General features: G+C 39.9%; 1 protein-coding gene across 2 annotated transcripts; it reads right to left on the bottom strand.

The window, feature by feature from the left end:
* Positions 1 to 122: 122 nt before the first annotated feature.
* sgsm3 (small G protein signaling modulator 3) lies at positions 123 to 21800 on the bottom strand. Of its 2 annotated transcripts, XM_030057651.1 has the most exons (22): positions 21630 to 21800; positions 14197 to 14295; positions 12855 to 12940; positions 12182 to 12245; positions 11200 to 11411; positions 10349 to 10456; positions 9572 to 9715; positions 9206 to 9401; positions 7419 to 7564; positions 6908 to 7141; positions 6631 to 6813; positions 6208 to 6363; positions 6018 to 6072; positions 5872 to 5921; positions 5496 to 5648; positions 5239 to 5309; positions 4684 to 4732; positions 4054 to 4139; positions 3446 to 3568; positions 2926 to 2986; positions 2703 to 2774; positions 123 to 2197 (listed from the first exon to the last, which is right to left on the bottom strand). In XM_030057651.1, exons 2-21 carry the CDS (start codon positions 14201 to 14203, stop codon positions 2703 to 2705), a joined length of 2256 nt encoding a protein of 751 aa, XP_029913511.1. In that variant the 5' UTR covers positions 14204 to 14295; positions 21630 to 21800; the 3' UTR covers positions 123 to 2197. The 2 variants fall into 2 exon arrangements, with proteins under 2 accessions (XP_029913511.1, XP_029913510.1); XM_030057650.1 differs by lacking the exon at positions 2703 to 2774.
* Positions 21801 to 22876: the final 1076 nt, after the last annotated feature.

Genomic DNA, 22876 nt, shown 5'->3' with positions numbered 1-22876 from the left:
CCAGACTTCCTTGTAAAATGTAGGAAATTAAAATGTTAAAAAATCTAATTGTGAATGCAGCATGTAATTCATTTATGAACATGTAACAAAAAAATCTTAGAATAATTAAACAGGACAGAGGCTGGTTTCTGATAGTAAGTTTATCATCCTCATTTTTTTTAACATCCTGTATCACCTTGTCTGTACATTAAGTCCAGGAGTGTAGCACTGTAGTATCAGTCTTGATAGTTGTACTACACCAAAACAGGAGGCAAGAGTAGAAGTATTGACTGGATAAAGACCCGTTTCATTTTCCCAGGTTTATGGACACCAGACTGTTGGCTACAGTTTATTTCTTCAGTTGACCACTTTTAACTATATTAGTAATCCATCATGGAAAATTAAGATAAATATATATATATATATATATATATATATATATATGTCAGTTGTGGTTACCAGGTCTTGAAAAGATATTAAAAAATTATTTGGGTCCAAAATGTTGAAATGTCATTAACACTGAGGAGAGAAAATGTTAACTGTCAGGCCTGACTGCTAGAACAGCTCAACACAGGATCAATGACAACCAGTATGACAAATTCAATAGTAACAGCAGTCCCAAGTAACAGTTGTGGCTAATAACTGGCCAGAAAACAACTATTACACAAAAAGTTAACATTTGAACACAAGTATTTGTAATGAAAATTTCACTATAGAGTAGTCATGAAAAGTAAAAATGTATTCCCCTTTCAGAGTAATTATTACAAGTCTCAATTTACCATTTTCAATTAACAAGAACGGGACTCTCTAAATCTCAACATACAATTCATTGTGATTAATATATGGGTTTTTGGCAGGAGCTGTAAGTCAATTTAGAAAAAATCATTATGCCAGGTAAGGACATGACCAAGGTCTATGGTGCATTATTTTAACGGTCCAAAATTACATTTAATCATATGACATATCTGAAAATGTATACTCTCTATACAAAAAGAATAGATTACAAATTATAGATCATATACATTTATGTAACATTTGTGTACATGACACACAAAAAATAGTTTGCTGCATTTACATTATTTTATATAAGTGGACATACAGTGTTTACTACTGCTGTTGATTAGTAAGTCAGCGCACATCCATTGTCCAGAAATGCAACTTGTAAAGGCTATACTTGGCATGTGCAGTAATAACCTTTAAATGAAGCACTCTGTGGAATTTATCATGCTGTTGAGGGAGAAAAAAAAAAATACCACCTCTCTTTAAAAAAACCTTTTTGGAACAAAATAGCCACTCCATGTTTTGGAATGTTGTGTCCTGTTCTTATATTTGGAAATTCATGGAATGATGTTTAATTTAGGACAATGACAGAATATGCTAAGTGTTGTGAGGGAAACCTGGTGCCCTGTTTTGTGGAGACACATCAACCATACAATAGAATGACCTGTATTTCTCACTCCTGTACCAAACACACACCTGCCTAGACATAAAAACATGAAAGGCCAGAGTAGTTCACAACTACTGAAGAAATACTCAATATAGCACACTGAGTGCCCACCTCCTATGGTACAGACAATGTTCTGTACATGAGGAGTGTTATTAAAAATGTTGTAGTGTTCACCCTACAGTGAAAACTCAAACTCTAGGTCTAAGCAAAACAAATTTGTGAAGTATGCACAAGTATGCACAAGCATGCACACATGCGTCAGCCCATACAAACAAATAGAACTTTTCAAAGACATGAGTGTTTCAGAGGTATTGCAGTTTTGATGTCTACATCACCACTGTCCAATGGTAAATGTTTGTGGCATAACATGTAGACCTTCGATTAATTAAATGAACTTAGTGTACTGATTGATGTGACACAATTCATTCACAGCCAGCAATTCAGCAAAAGATAATGTCTTTTCGAGGTGAGTTTGGCAAATCACATGATGCAGTGAAATGGTGAAGGAGTGCGTGCCGTACCTCAGAACTGGGATGCAGACACCGACAGTTGGAGGTAATGCATTCAAATGTACGATAGCAGTCCATAAGCGACAGCTAGACGGATCAAATATACACATACACACACATACATAGACACGCACACAAGAACGCGTTGGGATGCAGCCATGTTCTGCAATGTGTGTGTCTAGCCGTCAATGTCCCAGCTGAACAGGTGATGCTTCACCAGCATGTCTTGCACTCCCTCTTTCAGTGGCCTCTGCTCCTTCTCCTGGAAAGGAAATTGCAACAAATTTAGTGAATATCTATCATCAAGCAAAATCCATGCGGTTACATTCACTGCCATAATTTACCTAGATACTCCACTATAATACTAGTGTCATCACTTCTGCTGCATTGTTGAATTTCAGAAGTCTTTTGAAGCTCCACAGTCTGCTCAGCTATCAGATGAGCACTACAGAGATTCAAGAGCCTTGAAGTTCAAGCTAGAAGCACCAAGCTGTACTCGCTTTTCAAACAACAATGGAGGTGTTTAGGTAACTAAAAACAGGGTAATGCCACAACTTCAAGTTGTGGCATTATGTTGATACTTTAAGTGTGCAGTAGCTACTATTAAAATTTTCTTCTACCTCAATTTTGCTACAGATCAAGTAAAGTTACAATTTTGCTTGAGTTAAGGAAAATTTGTCTAATAAAGGAATATTACGTCAGTAAGCTTAAGACTGCAGAGGTTAGTGTAACTACCAACTACTCCATCTACAGTCTGATCTAGTTACCTAGAGATCCCAACTAAAGAGATGATGCTGAACCAACACATCCACAACTTCTGATTTCAAAACAGGGCAACTCTGAAACAGTATGAAGTCATGGGTTTATTCTTCTACAGATACTGTGCGTGCCCACATTTTGTAATGACTTGTATTTCCTCAATTTTCTCCAAACACTCAGTGCTGAGGTGCTCTGTGTGGTAGCGGTGGTATGGTGAAAACATTGGCTCACCTCTTTTTTGTCAGGCAGCTCACAATCTTGAGAGAGACTGAAGGCAAACTTTGAGAGGACCCTGAAAAAAAAAAAAAACAATCACAGGTCTGTATCTATATACAACTTCCTTTTATTTAATTCTTCCATTTCTTCTTTAATTCAAGCCCTTTTTTGTTTTGATGACATTTTCACTTAGATAGTAAATGGTAGAAAGTGATGTGGAAGGTGAGAAGAGGGTAAGGCTAATATAACAAATCTCACCTAGATTCAAGACCACAATACCAGGCTGCTATGAATGTCAGCCTACTGAATCATTATTCCCTCATTAAAGTGGGTGGATGTTAAAATTTGAGCGAATTAATTTAGTTGATTTTCATATTCTTCACTTTTGAGGCAGACAAAAGCAGAAAACAGAAGAAGTAATCTCTCTCTTACCAAGTTCCTGTCACTCTGTACTTAAGCTGAATTACTTTATTTGCAATTGCAGGTGCTGATGAGACTAAGAAATGGTTAACACTTACAGTCCAGTGTGTCTTACCTGAGTTCACACTTGATCTGGACCCAGCCGGGGCTTCGAAGGAAGGACCATGGATGGTACCACTTCTCTACAGCAGCCATGCTGGAGCAGAGCACCTCCAGCCACAGGTGGAGCACCTGCTCACTGTTGGGGATCAACATATGTTGAAGAGAGTGTGAGTGTGAGTGTGAGTGTGTGTGTGTGTGTGTGTGTGTGTGTGTGTGTGTGTGTGTGTGTCAGATAGACAATAACTATGAAGTGACTGAAGCGCTTGAATGTTCACCTATAACCTGGGCAATGGTGAGAAGGTCCCCATATTTCAAGATCTTAAGGCCATCCAGGTTTACTGCTTATTGTTTTACATCTTTATAAAGGATGATAATATTATGTATATCTGGATTTGGACCTCAATAATTACTGGCCTCATCACCTGTATTTACAATGACATGTTGAATTTATAGACTTTTTGTAGATTGTGGAATTCCATGTCCCTTGCCAAAATCATGTCTCATCACCGCGGCTGATACAAGTGTAAGTGACAAGTTTCAAGCAAGCATCTGTGCTTTTTGGTACCAGTTTTGTAACCCTGACCAGGGAAGAGGGACTTTGATTTTGTGTGTAAGACTCACTTGAGGCCAACGCAGACAAGGGACCTGAACTTGACGTCCATCTGGGCATGTGCTGTGTCGTGGCTCATGTTGACTGACTGCACCGCCTGGCCAGGACAGACAGAGGGCGCTCATGACCTTAATGCTGATTTACAGGCAGACTGTGCAGTTTTCAAATGGGAGGGCACATCACTTTGTTTACTTAAGTTAAGGATGAGGCTGATATAAAACCCCTCAGGTTCATGGCAAGAATATTAACCCATAGAGTTAATGTATCACTTGTATCACAATGCCTGTCTTAAATCTGATGTTTAGACGTCAAATGAACACAAAAGCATAAACAATGGAGTGAGCAACGGGGTAAAAGATTTGTTCCAAACTCCTCAGACACTGTCAGCCTTCAACTAAGACATTTCTCTTCACAGAGACAATGACTGGGGCAAAAAAAAAAAAAAAAAAAAAAAAATTTAAGGTTAAAGCAATGCATAATCTATGACCATGAAATTATTACAATATTCTACTTTCATCCTCAGCTTCTGCACTGAATTTAACCAGACTAACTATTACAGGTGTTTAACTAAGTTGTATTTCATACTGTTAAGTGATTAAAAAGACATTTGATTAAACAATCTTTCAGCATTAAGTACTCACTCTATATAGCAGCTCCTCTGGTGTTAGTACTTTCCCATCTTCATCTAATCTGGAGGATGTTGAGAGGGAATGATTTGTGAAATTATTATCATCATCATCAGATTTAGCTGGGTTGCATTAAAATGTGTCTCTTGTGTGCATGAAGAATTTCATTTCTTTGTATTGCCATCATGCTGGTGAACATGAAGATAAAGGTAACTTTCTCTTCCTCTATCGGCCCTTTGACACTTTGGCTCATTTGTTTCCCCTCCACAATTAGTGTGTCAGTTTTTTGGACTACATTCAGAGGTAGTTGGATGACTCGATCTTCAACACATCTTGAGCACATAATACACTCCTCTTTTATACAGTTTTGGTTTAACTGATTACAAAATACAAAACAATGTAAGCAACTTTAGGAAGGTTACTGGAATGTTCGTAGTAGAAATCCTAATTTGCAAATGAAGTGGACAGTGTGCATGAGCTTCTTCCTTTAATTACTTTTACTGACCTGTTGTACAGGAAGTTCATAGCTTTGGGTAACTTAATTAGAGACCAAATGAGTGTGTATTTTACCTGTAGGTTTTACACAGCACCAGTCTGGAGTAGACAGAGTTGAAGTCCCTCTCTACCTCTCTACTAGCCGCCTGAGAGGAGACCAGAGCATAGCACAGAATGATGCAGGGAACTGTTACTGGAATAGTGAAAAAGTGTACACCAGAATACAGCCCACACAATAAGATATAAATAAAAAACAATTGTCTGCAATATGGCACTGTGTTGAATAAAAAAAACTGTCAAGTTGTGTCTCTCTTGCCCAGTTTGTTTCATACCTCCTCTATGAATAGCCAAGGGTGACAGGGCCCCCCTAGTATTGAAGGTTTCTTGAGACCATGCTGGAAGATGGCCTTCAGGGCCGGACACAGGGTCCCTCTGGCCAAGTCCGTCACTGCCTCCGTCACAGAGTCATCACCTGCTAATGAGTACTGGGCACAAGAACACCAATGAATATTTTGGACGCTGGATGAGTTAATGACCAGGATCCAGGAAGGAGGACAGACTAATGACTGTGATGAAATAAACATAGGAATGAGAACTGACTGATAAAAACAATAAATTAACATACTCCAGGAGGAGCTGACAGTAAAATGTCAATATAAAACATGTGATTTTCTCACCAATCTAAAAATGAGTTTATTCTAAAAATACCTCTTTGCTTCTTTCATCCAGGATTTCCACAAACTTTGCTGGAAACCAACCTGTTCAAATGTGAAATGTGAAAGATTATTAGAAACAGCAATAATCGACAATGGTGGTAGCAGGTGTGGTCTCTCAGATAGTCAAAAAGCACAAACCCCTAAGGCCATTGAGCTCTCCCACCCAGCAGTGCTCATCCTTCTGTGAAATGATCTGCAAGAAAAAAAAAACATAAAAAGCTTAAGGTTGGAGGGAAATAGGAATGTACAGTGTCTTGATGTGTGTTTGTGTGTGTGTGTTTTACAAGTGAGAAAGATGTACTCTGTGTACGTGTGTGTCAAATCTCACAGTGATGATGTCATTCTTTCTGAAGCCCAGTTCATCGTCATCATGTCGCTCAAAGTCCAACAAGGCTTTGGCCCGTCTTCGGCGGTTGCGGGACACCACCAGGAAGTTCTCATGGTCCCGCTGGTGGCTCTCCATGGAGTAATCAGGAGTCAGGTCCTACAGTGAGGGCAGGGCAGACACAAAATATGAAGCAAAATATAAGACAAGAGGAGACAGTGATCAATACATGGAAGCAATTGCAGGGAGGGGAAACGATGGCTTTGTGTTTAAACTAGCCTAAACTAAACATAAAATCTGCTTGCTTGGTGTAAAAGTGGCATTAGTTGATTTATCACTATACCAGTATGAGTTACTGGTTCATTTAGTGCAACAGGACAAACCCAAATAGCCCATTAAATTCTGTGACTCAGGGTGTGGACTCACGGTGCTGGAGTGATGCGGGTCCAGACAGTGGAAGTGCTCTGCAGTGCGAGCAATGGCTTCCCTCAGAGCAGCAACCAGCTCTGTCTGCTTGATGTTCTTGGACTTGAGGGCCTCTGCCTCATCCTCCCCAAACAGCAGGGAACTGAGGGTGGACTTCCTGCGCAGTGACTGCCTCCTCACCACCTGAGCGCGCACACATACAAACACAATGTGATTTTATATCTTAAAACATAAAAGAAGGACAGATGTTCCATTCTGCCCAAGTGACATGACTGACCTTGTTGAGGTTGGCATTGAGAGTCCCATTGTTTCCATTGTTGAGCTGTGCCTGCTCATTGAGGATGTAGGCCAAGTGCTTGTGTCGGTGGGCCTCCAGTGTTTCCTGTGACAGTGTCCCTGCTAGCCTCATGGCCTCTCCCAGAACTGCTGGCCCATCTCTAAGCTGGCTAGGCAGGTCTGACAGCGTATTGAAGATGGAAGCTGAGTTCTCTGATGACACCAGCTCCTCCTCCTGGAACGGGGAAGTAAATTTCATATGGATTACATTCTAAACATTGTGTTTTTTGGGGCTTTTTTGAATAGGTGTGGCTACTCATTGAGGGGTGCTTCCAAGCTATATTAATAACACACAGAAACACAATGACTCATACTATTTTCATTAAAATAAGGCCAAATCAACATAAATAGCGATTACCATAAATGATGTAGAATCAAAATCAAAATGTTAATAAAAGCATCCCTGATAAAAGGCTATCAAGAATGACAAAGTGGTAATGTAGTCCAAGTACCTTTATCTTGAGCATGCCCAGTGTGACCTGGAAGAGCACTAAAGAACCCTGATAGAAGAGCAGGTCCCAGATCCTCAGCAGCAGGCGGATGTCCACCACACTGGCAAATGATGTTAAGAACCAGTGCAGTGTGATCAGTGACAATTCTGGGGGAAGGCAGAAAGAAAGAGGGAAAGGGAGAAGAGGAAAGGTCAGAGTGTGGAAGTTGTTTTAGGATAGAAAGCAATTAAATAGCATCAATCTTGAACCTAAATATTCAAAGTTGTTCAATGAGTTAACCAAACACTTAGTTTGTGTAGGTAAAAAAGTTGTTTTCTTTTTAAAATAGAGTGTGAACAAGGCTTGGCTATAATGGTGTTAGGACCTGTATGAGATTGTCTTGAGTCTGCTTGAGTAGACACGATGGTTTCTTAAAAAATGCTTGTTGGCACAGTTATTTTGGGGTCCAAAAAGAATCTCACTAATAAAAAATAAAGAGGGCAGTCCTCCTGCCAATTGCAAAAGCTGTGTGGGCCCTCCAAACAGTATAAAAAACAGGAATAAAAGTTAGTTGACATCAGTCTTCCCAGGGATGGCTCATGTGATGACATCTGTTGAAGATCTTCTACAGAAATAAAGCCTGGCCTACACTGACTTTGCCTGACTCCTGAGCATCATTTTAGAAGACTCCAGCACTCACTTTTCTGTAGTTTTTGGCATATGTTGTGAGCACTTTTTCCACCCTAATCTGGCCCAAGTTGGAAAAGGGTTGCCACATCAGGAAGGTGTTTTATGTAAATACATTAATCCAGCAAACCAGTTACATTAGAAGATGAAACTAACCAACAAACTCATTGAGGTACTTTTATCACTGGTTATATAATACGGAAATCCTTAAACTCTTAAATGAATTCATTTTTTTTTTTTTTTTTTGCTTTATCCAATTATTATGTGCTCACACAAAATCTCAGTTCCCCCACAGGAATGACTGAGATTTGTCTCAGATTACATCACGCACATTGTTCCTCTTTCTTACCTTTAACTTTTACACCCACAATTGTTCCCCGTGCAAAGGTTAGTTCTCTCGCTCCTTCAAAGCCCAAATCGAGCCCTAGCCTGCTCTTCTCCCTTCCTATCACACATATCCTCTTTCACCTTGTCAATATCATACTATCATAGTCGTCCAGGAGGACTGGCTGCTGGCAAACTGGTGCTGTAAGATAAACTGTCACTCATCCCTTCCCCCATCTCTTCTCTCACCCCCCTCCCTGTCCTTCAATCATCTATAATGTGATCTTGCAGCAGGAGGCGAAGGGCAGACATCCCTATCGTCCTCCTCTTCCATGTCTCTTCATTCCTCTCAACCCCTTGGTACTTCCTTGTATTTAGTCTTTTGCAGAGGGTAGAGAGGAGCAGGCAAGAATTAAGCAATGACCTGACACTCAGTCCTTCCCCCATCTGCCCTCTACACTCTTTCCTCTTAGAAAATGAATGCTCTTGCAGCAGGCGGTTTAAATATATTAAGCCTTCACCTCCTCCATCTCCCCCTAACCCAATATCATTGAGCTGAAGGCACACAGGCCACCAGATCAGGATTTACACCAATATCTCTCTTAACCAACACACTTAAACTGGTTACAGATGGTTAAGGTTTGGCATAGATCTGATTAGCTTAAATTTAGGGTTAGAATTTGGGCCTGTTATAAATAAACTGTTGGCCTCAGGGCCATTTTCAGCTAAAATTGAGGATGTTCTCCATGCCTGCAGCTCAGCGTATCTCCCCTCACCTGCTCCGTTCCCATGCTTACCAATGTCATGCTCCTGCAGAAGGCGGTCAAGGGCAGGCAGGTACTGGACAATGAGCTGACGGAGCACCCTCTGGTCGGTCTGCACACCCAACAGGGTGGAAGAGAAGTAGGAAGGAGGCAGAAGGTCTTCGATCAGGGAGCACATCATCCACAGCACATCCTCCTCCTCCAGAAAAAGCAGGAGGCAGGAAACCACCTTAACGGAGGCAAGGAATCAAGGCCAAGGCATAGGTAAGAGGAAGAAGAGACAGCAAAGAGGGAAACAGGGGAGAAAATAGGAAAAAGGTAAGAGAAAAGGGTAATGGTATGGAAATTTGTGGACACAGTGTGTCTTGGTATACTATGACTGTATGCATGTCTTCTCACCATGCCAGTGCCCTGACAGTATCCTATGTCTGGGTAGAGCCAAGCCAAGCCTCTCAGGACCCGCCTCAGCCTGGGCACACCGACACTGGTCAAATTACTGAAACATGCATTGGACGGCATAGTCCGCAAAAGGTCCTTCTCTATCTGAAGGAAAACAGGAAGATCACAGAACTATTAGGTCATTATTAAGGAAAACAGCTGCCAGCAACTAAAGACTGTGGTAGAGAGAGAGAGAGAGAGAGAGAGAGAGAGAGAGAGAGAGAAGCAAACTAAAGAAAAAAAAATCAAATCCCCCCTTTCTAATGTCAGTACTTTGTTATCCAGGATCGAATTTTGAAGGCATTTTCATCTCAATTAATTGTGGCTTAAAGCGATTTGGAAATGTCTGACTTTCATGGCAACACGGCAGTGCTCAACCCTTCACCTCCCCCATCTGTCTTTTTTCTCACCAGCGCTGTCTCTTTCTCTGTGTGTGTCGGAGATGGACTAAATTACCACTGGGCTACATTTAAAGCTGTTGCATCCATGTGTGTGGTAGAGGCTGTGGAGGATTATAGAAATCCACGTGGATTATGTAAAACAGAGTGAATGTCTGAACTAGACTACTGCAGTTCTGTCATGAAAATTCCCATGCTTCCCATCTTTGTGATATAAATATTCTAAATATTCTGATGGAGAGAGAGAGAGAGAGAGAGAGAGAGAGAGAGAGAGAGAGAGAGAGTGTAGGTATGTACACGTGTGTAGATATTTATGCACACATGTGCCTATGTGTATTACTTGTTTAGCTGTGGTGGTGTCATCATTGGAGCTGTTCTTAATGATTTCTCTGTAAGAGATCTCGGACGCTCTCTTCTTCTGCAGTGCCCCAGACAGACGCATCCATAACTAGCAGAGAAAACAGAAACAAAGCAGACAGTCCTCATTGTGACAAACTGGCACTGTCCTCTAGTGAAAACCATTTTACATTAGGGCTAATTAATGATTTTCACTGAGGATTAATCTATTAGTTATTTTTTTCAATTAATCATTTTATCCACAAAGTTCAAAAAATAATGACAAATTACTCACTGGTTACTAGTGCTCAAAGTGATATCTTCAAATTGTTTATTTGGTCTAACCAGCAGCCAGTCACCATACTGAGGTTATTTTTTAAAAATGATATGAATGGAGAAATGTAAGCAAATCTGATAATAGTGAACATGCTGTCAACAAATGTTTGGGATTTCTACGTGATAAATGACTAAAACCATACATCGATTATCCAAACTATAATACATTTATTTTCAGTTAATTGACTCATCAATTAATTGTTTCAGTAACACTTTAAAAATTATTCATTTTATTTTACATATTTACAACATAACAAACAGGTTAAACACATGCTTTCTTGCAATCCTTGCAAACTTTTTCAAGAAGCAAAGAGAACCAAAACAGAACCAAAATTAACTGCAGGCAACCTGCTGACTCAAAACCCTGTTTTATCCCTACCCACAGCTCCAAACGTGGCCGTGGTCTCAGGCAGTGTTTTAACCCCCTGCAGACCATGTCTAGTCACTGTTCTGTTTCTTATGTCCTAGTTAGCAGAGAATAGCTCAAGTCATTCACTCCTGTTGTGCCAGTCTACTTACCTGTGGCCTCATGCTGTGAGGTATCCCACCCAGCACCAGAGAGCGCAAGCGCTCCGAGCGTGGAAGGACAGGTGCAATAAGCTCCCATGTTAGGTCGCCCACTGCATGGTTGTGAGTGAACTCCAGGTGGGCCTGCCAGCGCAAACGTTGCTGGGGGTCCTCACGCTGTGGTGACCCTTCACTGCCCAGCCAAGACCTTGGCTCCTCACCGTCTGAATGAGGTGAGAGGAGTATATGAGGTGTTAATGATGCAGTTACTCCTCTTGAAACAAGGAGAATTCCAATACCTATCTGTGTGAGTGTTAATGGTCAAGTAAAGCCAAAAGGAACAGACACATTTTGTGGAATACTATGAAAAAACTATGGAAGAGAATGTCACAAGAGTGAGAAAGGGAGTATTAACAGAAAAGTAGTTGAATAGCATCACCAGCACCAGCCAAGAGGAGGTCTAACAGATCAGGAAAAAACAGACTTTGTCAGTCTTAGCAGCTCACTGCCAAATAAACATGATCCTTGTTCCATAATATTTAAACCGAAATAATAAAGCCTGCATTAAATTTGTCAACAACAAGCCAAATGGAGAAAAGTGACTGTCACTGCTCTACCAGATTAAGCTTAAGAATCAGCCTTGAACAAGAAAGCCAGTGTCTCTTCTCCTGAGCTTCAAAGTGGTACAAAATACATTTCCATCAGTGAGAGCTATCTTGGGACGTAGTCCAAGAGCATCTCAATTGAATTGCAGTCATCACTCCAAGATCACGTGCACTCAATTGGTTACACAATGTATAATGTAGCCACTATCGCTAAAGGTGAAAGGAGTCTTAAAGTTTCTTTGTTTGCTCCTTGACAAAGAGTGCTAGCTGTGTAGGAAACAGTAGCTGCTTAGGGGCAAAAAACAAACAAACAAACAAACAAACAAACAAACAAAAAAAAAAAACAATGGAGGGAAAGCATGACAGATTGGTGTGTGTCCATGTGTTACCTTCACTGTCCATCCTGAAGCCAAATTCGTCATACATGAGTTCGGATTCCACCGAGGGGTCTTTCTGTAGAGCAAAACACATAACAACATTCAGCAACAATTTTGCATGTTCATGTCATGAATGACGTGAATTTCACATATTTCCATTAAAAAAAATGAAATTTTTCAACTTGAGTGAAAAATTTGCAGCCGTATTTACACGAGTCTGCAACACAAAAACACTCTTTGCGCTTTGTCTGAACACTCCTTCAGAGGTGCTGTTTTGATGTTACGTCTTTATCACGCCATTAATTTTTTTCTCTATGTTGCCAGCCCTGAATTACTGCATTTTTTTCAGCAATTTTAATCATCACTACAAAAAAAAAAAAAAAAAAAATTCTTAGCGTCTGTGTCTTTTTCACTGTGCAATTCAACTTCTATATTGAATTACCATGATGCAATAAAGTATGGACATAAACAGTGGGGAATACCCTGTCTGAACAACAGCAATGAATGATGATAATCAGTTACAAAAGCATTTGACACATTACATAACATGAAATGCAGGTATTTTGACTGCTTGCTAAGCATACTGCAGATATGAACTTTAAGAAGCCATGGAACCAAAGCAATAGGCTAGTGCCTTTATAAATACAATTTCAATGAGACAACTTGTGAGAAGTCACATCCTCACCTGATGGTACTTTGCCAAAATGTCCTGGGGCCACATGCTGGGGGTAAGAGCAGAAAAGGGCCCCCCAGGGGCTGGCGTGTAGCTACCTGAAACAGAGAAAGACTAATGACATGAGAGAAATAACTGGCAATAAAAATCAGAGCATGAGATATTCTAGTTATGGAGGAACTGGGAGGAAACAGCAGACTAAAGACAGAAGAAAGAAAATAAAATATCTCTGCTGTCCATGTATCTCAAGAATGTCAACTTTTCATAAACTTGGCTTTTTTTAGTTTGATGTTTTTTGTCAGCCATTTATCTAATTAGTTTTGAAAAGGTTTGGTGAAAAGGGTTGTAGAACTTCCTCTAACCACAGAGGAGCAGGTAAAAATCCTCAAATTCAAATTAAAAAACATGAAAAATCACCAGAGGTGGAGATGCAGGGTTTGCACTGGACAGTGAAGATATGCTAAAACAGAATTTGCAGTTATTCCAGCAATCTAAGATCAGCAAAGACTTGAAGACATATACAAATCTCATAGGAAGGGAAATTACAAAGATTCTTTTAATTTCTTGTCAAACCAAAAGCCTTCGGTTCTAAGTTCAGTACTGTGCCTTTGGATGATTTGTACATTCAGTGTTATTTTAACAGTATTCGGAAAGATGAACAAACAACATGATCTTCAAGCAGGTGATCATGGCAAATCAGTTCATCTGCTGTGTGTGCGGGTGTGTCTCCTGTGACAGTGGTGGAACAGTTTTTTGTAACATCTAGTGTTGTGTCACATGGGCTATTTTCTGCACTGTGTTTACGTAGCACCACACTAGTCCTCCAGCTCTTGATTATAACATGAGGTTAAAAAGGGTGGAAAAAGGTAATTTGTCAAACACAGTGGCTGGATGTCCAACTTAATTTCACCTCTCTGCATGACTACAACACCTAAGACCATTGTTTAAATTAAATTAATTTATGTTGTTGGTACAAAAGTTACATACAGAAAACTTTGTGAAAGCAGTGAATGTAGTGTTAACGACTATAATGTATGGATTGCAGGCTAGTGCACTTTTCACCAAAGTTCATAAATCATGACAAAGTTTTAACCAGTGACAATGGGAGATATTACATTACCAAACTCAAGACTGAATAGAGTGATACAAAACTAATTTTAGCTTTGCTGCATGTGCACTACAAAATAAAGTTTCTGTCAAGATTCAAATATTTCAACACTTTCATAACTTTGAAATCTGATTTATTGGAAGCTTAGTCTTGGCATACTCTTTAAATGACATCTTGTTGTAAAAATTAAGGCACACAAATGCAAGAAAAAAGGAAACAACCAGAGAGGACATAGGCAGTCTATACCTGACATATTGTTGAGCAGTGGAGTCAATGGTGTTTATATGAAGAGACAGCAGCCACTCTGGGGAGGGAGATCAGCCAATAGTCCACTTTCTGCAGAGACTTAGAATAAAGAAATAGGAGAAAATCCGAGTTCAGGTCAGTTAGCACCAAATGACCTGTTGACTTACGTAATGTGCAAGGACAAACCATCCAAGGAAAAATAATGCATAATGAACTCCTACACTGTGCGTAATCTTCTTTACAGGGTCTTTTCTGTTGCAGCTGCTACTGCTGTTACTGCCTGCAAACCATTACAGACAGTTTTATCCAAATAGTTGTGTTAACATTTCATTCGACAATTAAGTCAGCTAATTAAAAAAAAAAAAAAAATCAACTGATCAATCCAATCAAGTGGAAGTACCGTTCAAGTAAAGGAAAAGACCCAAGTATCAAATCCAACATTCCTTGCACAAAACAAAGTTCCTTCTTCAGGCTTGGCTGGAGGGAGAGAGAAAAAAACCTTTAACTTACAGTTAAAGTGACAGAGGCAGAAATACTGAGAGAAAATGGGGGAGGTTCTGGGCTGTATCTGTTCTCATGACCATATGACTGTGGCTGCTGCTTACTGGAGGCCAATTACCTCACTTAACTTCTCTTGAGTGTGTGCATGTGTGTTTGTTCATGATGCTATTTTTCAGCCGGTCTCTATTTTGAACAATCAAGTCCCGATGGCAACAGTCTACCCTTATGCTTATTTTTTCAAACATGTCGGTGGCACAAAAGACCGACAAACACAGCTGTGTCTTTAGTCTTCAGGGCTAAACTCATGACACGGCACGCTTCTGCGGTGATAAGAGAGGAAAGGCCTGATGTCTGTTCCAAAAAGCCTTGAGCCTTTTGGGGAGAGTCTGACTGTAGACCAATAGTAGCCTATTGCTTGTAGCCTGGTTTTCAGTTTTGTCCAAATGTAATCTGTAATACTCATTCTGGAGAAATACAGCACATTTGTATCTTCCCTCTTGAGATAAAACATACTATTTCCTTATTTGATGTTATGTAAAAGCATTTCCTTATGCACTAAACATGTAATTTATTGTCTAACAGCACAAACTTGCCATTCAAGGGAAATTACCAAGACCAAATGTGACAAGAAGGTTAAGAAAGAAAAAAAAAAAAAAAAAAAAACTGATGCAGCATCTCTGTCATATGTTTTGGAAGGTGTTAAATAACAAAAGTTAAAACTAGCACAATGCTAGTTCCAACCTTGCCACAAGGGAGTGCATGGATTAACAATGTAATACTGTTTTTCCATTACAGGTAGCTGCAATGGTGTTGTTAAGTCCACTAGCTCTTGTCATGATTAAAATTATGATTAATGCAATACTAAACTTAAAAAAATAATAAATAAATGAATAAAAAGTTCAACACAGTTCAACACAGTAGAGAAAAGGAGAAAAAAGGACAAAAACACAAAACATATTTCTAGAAGAAAAAATATAGAGAGAGATAGAGAGCAAACTGGGCTGTCTTACACAATCTGGCAGACACAAATAACAGTGTAATAGCTTCTACGAAATCATGAGTCTTGAAACAAGATGACTGATTTGCTTTTATTTCAAATAAAATAAAAATACTAATGTACTAATTTTCAGGCATATGCATGTGTCCCTACAGTGCATTGTACAACTATACGGTGTGCTAGACATATATGTCACATCAACACGTTTGCATGAGTGCAAACCAAAAACAACAAACTAATGCACACTGGAGGGTCAACCGCAAAAAGTAAAAGGTCATATTCACAGACAAGCAGCCTAACACAACTCTCCATAAACTCTAGAGCTGACAACTATTGACTATTTTAGTGTCTCAGACAGAGTAAGTCAATACTGATGACTAGACTGTGAGGTCGATGTTATGAAAGCTGCTGTCCCAGACAGCAACTTGCACTTCCTCTCCAATGAGGATGGTGAAGAGACAACAAAGGTGGAAACAACCCACAAAATTTATCGTTCACTGGGTTCCTCAATACTGAACTCTGGTACAAGAGCTCAAAGTGTCAGTAACAGGTGGTTACAGTTATTCCTGAGAAAAAAATCTATTTTTCCACTCATGAACAGAAAATATTTTTTTCATGAATAAGTAAGTGTTTCAAACTTACAGTGACTAAGAAAAGCACTGACTAGAAAAATTAATGAAATCCATATCATCATTAGCAGCACACAAGTAATTCCAGTTATGTTATTTTAGTCACAGTTTTTAGTGGATATTTCTGGTTACTGTCAGCCTGGGCCTAGTATTCCCAGTTTCAGTCACTGTGATGGCTGATTTTGTTTAAGCACTTAAACTACTTCATGGTAGATGTTTCATGCCTTGAGATCACTGGTAGCACTGTTGTCTTAACACACATACACACAGGGCCAAGGAGAGATCCAACTCTTCTCTTTGTGAATAAAAAAGCAACAACTCAACAGCAGCTATGAGCTGTCTTGAGAAACAGAACACGTCCTCTTAAAAAAAAAAAATAAAATAAATATTTACTGTACTTAATGTAGGCCTTGTAGGTTTGATTTGTTACATATAGCCTATTCTTGGAAATAGTTTAATCAATGCACATGGGAATACAATACACTAATAAGAAAACACAACAAAGTAAAGAAGGGGTAAAAAATAATTTCATCTTTATTTAACTTAAAGTTATCGAAGGAGACTGCAATTCTAAGATTCCTGCTTTGCTGCTGTTGACATGGGACTTTTACCTCACCACTACTTCTTTGATTGTAAATAATTTTGTTTAAGCCACTATCAATGTTGCATTTGCTTGAGCAACTTTGCACTAAGCTGTACACATTTCAGCTTTATTTTACCACCCAGACATGGTCACAGAAGGATGATGATTTCGAAGATGCTGTGGCAAGTTTTGCAATCGACATCAGTTTTTTCAACACAGCAATGGTTAGAAAATGTGTGCTTCTCTACACAAGCCTATGTATAGAATAGTGTGATTAAAAAGTGGTCACCACATGGCCTTACAAATCAGGCAGGCCTGTAGATGAGTGTTAATCTCATTAGAAAAGGTCATGAAACAAATAAGGAAGTGCCCTAACTCAAAGTACTACACTATCTCTGCAGTCTCCAAGCTTCAAGCTTTACACAGCCTTTTACAGTCCCACTGTGCCAATCCCCATCTCCTCCCGTCATTGCTATGGTGATAAACACATAGATAAAGCCGTGAGGGGCTCTGGCAGTGGTGGCTATTGTTATGACATCTTAAGAGCATCAGCTAGCTTGCAATTGGACACTCTAGTGAGCATCCATTTGTGTACACTTGAAAACAAAGTCACACCATTACCCACATGGCACAGATAGGTCAGTCACTGACATTATCAGCTATATACAGCTGTCAGAAAAGGTTTGGCTCATGTGGCATTAGTAGATTTCTTCAAAACAGCAGTAAAATGCAAAGACTTAAGTGTCCATGGCACAGTCAGATTTAGCAAAACACACTATACTCAAAGGATTATGACGAAAAATGCCATTTAGCTGTCAATCCGTAAGACTAAGAGCGAGAGCCAAAGGCTGCAGTGATCAAACACTTCAAATATGTTTCTGTCCAACTACTTCTTGCTCACAAGGCACGCAAGGCACGTCAACCCCAATTATCAGCTTCATTAGAGGCAAAAATACTATAGCAGTCGGGGCCTAGTGTAGAGGAAAGGCTTTTGATGCAAGCAACATATGGAACCTTGTTTTTACAATTATGCTCAGTTCCCTGCACAGTGATGACTCCATGTTAACAATGTCACCCCAATATATTCCTGGAAAAAGACCCCTGTGCTCTCCTCTCTGAGCTTCACACTGAAAACATACTGTACATGGAAAAACAGGATTGCCACTTTGTGAAGGCAAATATGCCGACAAAAAGGGAAACCCTTATCAAAGCAATCACTGATAATCCACACAAAAATATACACAGGAGACCACAATAGCATAACAATTGTAGTTTGTAGCCTGCCAAAGGGGCTCACTGAGATACAAATGCACTACCAGAGTTATTCATTCCAGCACCAGGCTTTCAAAACCTTCAGAAAGATTTAGGACTTACAGTAATAGAAATGAGAAATCAATTTGAAGCTTGGAGGATGGCCAGGCAGTTTTGAGCTAGATTGGAGTGTAGTTCAGGGAGAACTGGGACTTAGAGGCAGCTCTTTTACAAGAACACCAATACTATAATCACCTGCCAAGAAAGCCAACAAGATAGAACACCTCCTGAACCTTGTCGCACATCCTCACCTTCTCAGTGAAAAACACAACACCAACAAAAGGTAATGCCAGATATAGCAGTACTGGTAATGAAAACAGTAGTAGTGGTAGCAGCAGTAGTGCTGACTGGTTAACATGTCAGCATCTCAATGGGCCCTACCAGAAGGGAGTGCCTGGGCAATGATGATGTCATCAGGAGGCTCCTGCTGCAGGTGGACCTCAGTGCTTCTTCCAGTTGTGACTAAAATATCTGCAGAATTGTGTCTTCCATGTATGGATTAGCCACACAAGCTGGAAAGCCAGTCTTTTGCAAACCATGAAATGGTTTTGTAATACTACTGAGTGTAAAATTAGCCTGCAAACAAGCAAAAAAAAAAAACAGTAAAAAAAAAAAAAAAAAAAAAAAAAAAAGAAGAAGTCCATTCATGTATGAAAGTACCTTAGTAGATTGTGCAGTAAAAGGATCTTGTATGGACCAGGTACTCTTAAGCACCACCATGTTACAACTTCACAGGAAAACCCTGACTAACTTAACCCTTCCTGTAGACTTAGTAGATGATCAACTATGCTTATAAAGAGTCTTCCCACCTCCACTCTGCATGAATACAAACAAGCCTTTCCATTGTTGAGGTGAGGCTCTGTTAACTTGTGTTTGCACACATTGGTCAACACTGTGTGTGGCAAGGAAAGCAAAGAATAAGACATCCTGCTACATAGGTGGAGTGTGTATGTGTCCATGGCTAAACCAGTCTGTTTATGTAAGTACCCAAATGCCGGTTGCCCCATCCCCACCCCATCACTTCCTTCAGCTGGCCCTCACAGTAACAACAATGGTGAGTCACGTTTCCCTCTTGTGAACTCACCCACGTACATCAGGGAAAGGCTGCCTCATGCCCCACTGAGTTAAGTGTGGCTGAATAATGACTGCCGGGCCTTCGTTCTCTTTGGCAGAGTGAGTCACGCAAAAATCAGTGCAGACAGCCACGTGTCACATCCATCCATTCACAGACCCATTTACACATTAAAACAAGCGGCACTGTGGTGAAAAGGAATGCCACTTCCTCAAGAGCATTGAAGTAAGAAGATATTGGGAAGCCCCCTACATCCACAGCTTTCCAAGGAGCTTAGACTGAAAAAAAAAAAAAAAAAAAAAAAAAAAAAAAAAAAAAACATCTCTGCTGGGTAAAACAGGTTTTACAACAATTTAAAATTCTACATGCATTCTAGTTGTAAACCAAACAGCCGTCTGTGCCACAACTTTACATCTGCATCAAACCACTCCAGATATTATATTGTACGCAGCAACAGGTGATTCCACTGAATCTGGGAGAGAGACTGAGCAAAGACTAACATTAATCATACAACAAGGTGTGTCATACTGGTAGTCTTTAACCTCTGTCTTTCAGAAGCATGCTTGGAAATACAGGGGTCCCTTGACTTGTCACCACAAAATATCTGAATGAAAATGGGTTCTATGGGTAACAACAGGTCTTCCCGTTTGCAGACATGCCCACCCTATGCCAATCCCATGCATTTTGGGCAAAAAACAAGCAGCTTTTTGCATGCAGTACAAATGTGTTATCTTGGGCTATTCTAAAATGGTGCATTTCTGCATACTGGGGCCTTAACAGACTTGGAGTCGCATAAATTGGTTTGACCAGAAAGCAAAGACTCCTCAGATTCAATCTGTATTCATGGTTGACGATGTTGACATCAATGTATAAAATTATGGGTCCTGCAGACATATAGACAATAGGGGGGAATTTCTAAGCAATTTCCACAAGAGAAGTGTTCACCATCCTATCGCCAAAAAATGTCAAATTTTTTGATACCAAATAACAGTATGAACTCTTCTATGTTGTTCCAGGTCTTGGTGTCTCAATGTGGTCTTTTGGACGGATTTTTAACCATCTTTATCAATTTTCGAGGGGTCAAAACTAGTTAAATTTTGCACCATATCTTTGTAACAAATGGTATCAACCCAAAGGTTGCTGCAACAACTTATACGACATAACTGAGCATGGGAATGGCAATCATATACTTCGATAATAATATTTTCAAAGTGGAAGAGGTTAAAGACGATGAAATACTCACCTATGTAAATCCCTAAAATCAGACCTAAAATCAGAAGTCCATGGATGTAGACATAAATCTATGCATCAGTTACTATGGTTTGCAGTGGTTCCTCTAATTTTAATACAGCTGTGATGCTTTGGGCAATATTTCTATTTTTGTGTCATATCTGTTTGGGTCTGAGTCATGTTTAAAGTTGAGGTTTTAGTGGTAAAATGTATATGATTATTAATCATTAATCAAAAATCATTACTTTTAAAGCATCTGTACTACAATAAGATTAGTTTTAGATAACAATGTTTATTTTAATTTCCCATTTTCCCTTGCTGTGGAGGCTCACCATTGAATACATTAAATCAAGGGTGTCAAACCATGTGCCATGGAGGGACAAGCGGCTGCAGGTTTTCAATGCAGCCAAAAACTCCACCCGGTGATTTCACTGATTCGTTCCTCCAATCTGCTTGAAGGTGAGGTGGAGTTTTTGGTTGGAATGAAAACCTGCAGCCACTTGTCCCTCCATGACACATGGTTCAACACCCCTGCACTAAAGGAATACAGAGGAGATACTGCTGTGTCCTTTCTTCCTTTAAATAGTGGCAGTCATTAATTGAGGACAGACAACTGTAGGATCATACACAAGCACACATCAGCACACAACGCAAGAGCAGTCATCTGCTTTCCACAAGCCACTATTAAACCTTGTCTAGCTTAGTGCAGGTGAAACAGGTTCATAGCTCCAGGCAAGATGGGTTAGAGGTTTGCACTACACTGTTCAGGCTAATATGTCACAGCCCGGAAAACACACTCTTAACGTTAGCAAGCCTACGGCACGCCAGCTGACGTACCTTAGGTGAAGTCAAAAGGCTGACATACAATATTAGGTTACTGCTGAATGACAACACCTTTGCCTACTGTTAAATCTATCCGTGGTAGTCGCCGCAACAAATGCACACTGTGAGGGAATATGTTAGGTTAGTATCTACAGTGGGATAAACTATTCACGTAAACAGCAGTCTCTGTTAGGAATTATTGTAATCAGCTGTTAGCCACACAGGCTATCGTTAGCTAGCTAGCGACCCTGGCTGTGTAGTGACCAATAGCTTAGATGCAAAACTTACCGAAACATTATTCTACTCAAAACAGACGGTTATGACTGCTGACGGAGGCGTCTTGTTCACTACGAAAAGGAAAACAGCATTTGTTTACCATCTCCCCTGTTGAATGTGCGGGTTTGCCTCTCTATTTTGCGTTTACATGCACCTGCTAGCGACGTGTAGCTTCTTCGTATCCCTACGCCCCTAAGGTTTTTCCCATCCTGAAAAGTAGTTCCCATCCCGGAACTACAGTTGTTTCTAAGAAGATCCTTCCGCATTGGGGCAGACGAATGACGTGGCCATACGTCGTTTAATTTGTTCCATTCATTCATACAAATAGTACATTGGTTCATTCATACGGAATGTTTCAGTGCAAGTGACGCATAGAGTCACGACAAATTTTACTGTTGAAAATGCAATATGAAATTAATTTGACAATTGATCATATTCCTGTGGGGGCTGTAATGACTTAATCGCATTTGTGGTGCATTATGGCATCTTGTCGCTGCATCACCACAATATTTCAGTCGGATAATATTCATAAGGGCTTCCGCACTTACAGTGACAAACACCATTAATTTAAAACACACAGGATTATGTCAGCGAACATGATCAAGACACTACACTTCCCTTTCTTTCTTTCTTTCTTTCTTTCTTTCTTTCTTTCTTTCTTTCTTTCTTTCTTTCTTTCTTTCCTGTGAATTGGGTTTTATTACCTAATGAACTGGCAGCTGCAATAGTGCATATGACTGGGTCAAGTGGGCGGGGATGGGGGTTGTTATTGTGACGTTCACCCACAATTTATGAAAGTAGTTGTTACAGAATCGAAATAGGGTAATATCCTCTGATTGACCATTACAGTCGATTTTGGCATTTCAGCTGTAGCACCTGACCTTAAAATGAAGCGAGGTTATGCAATGTTGAATCATTCTTCTAAAATTATTTTGGCACAACCTTAAAGTTGTTTGGAATTGTGCTTATAAAACCCGATGACTGTCTTACCATGATATATTTACCCTTTTCATCCACAAGATGTCTCCATCACACAGCTTTTATCCATTTTAGCACATCTTATATAGCTCAACCATTGACAGAAAGACCTATAGCACTTGCCCCACCTCTCTCCTCCACCAACACCCATACTAATCACACATCCTCTCTCTCACACACACATGCACACACAAATGCACACCTGTGATAGTATAGACCGGATTGTGTTAGTGGTCTTATTTGTGCTCCTGTAGTACAAACTGGCCTGAAGGGACCAGCTA

This window comes from Myripristis murdjan, chromosome 8 (assembly GCF_902150065.1).
Source record: "Myripristis murdjan chromosome 8, fMyrMur1.1, whole genome shotgun sequence".
Classification (NCBI taxonomy): Eukaryota; Metazoa; Chordata; class Actinopteri; order Holocentriformes; family Holocentridae; genus Myripristis; species Myripristis murdjan.
This window is presented reverse-complemented; position numbering and strand designations above follow the sequence as displayed.

Bases quoted from the DNA above. Each gene is read 5' to 3' on its own strand.
- sgsm3 (XM_030057650.1), bottom strand. The intron at 10,457-11,199 runs GTAAGTAGACTG...TTTCTCTGCTAG, and splicing joins CTCACAGCATGAGGCCACAG to TTATGGATGCGTCTGTCTGG. The intron at 4,733-5,238 runs GTAAAATACACA...AACATCCTCCAG, and splicing joins GTGCTGTGTAAAACCTACAG to ATTAGATGAAGATGGGAAAG.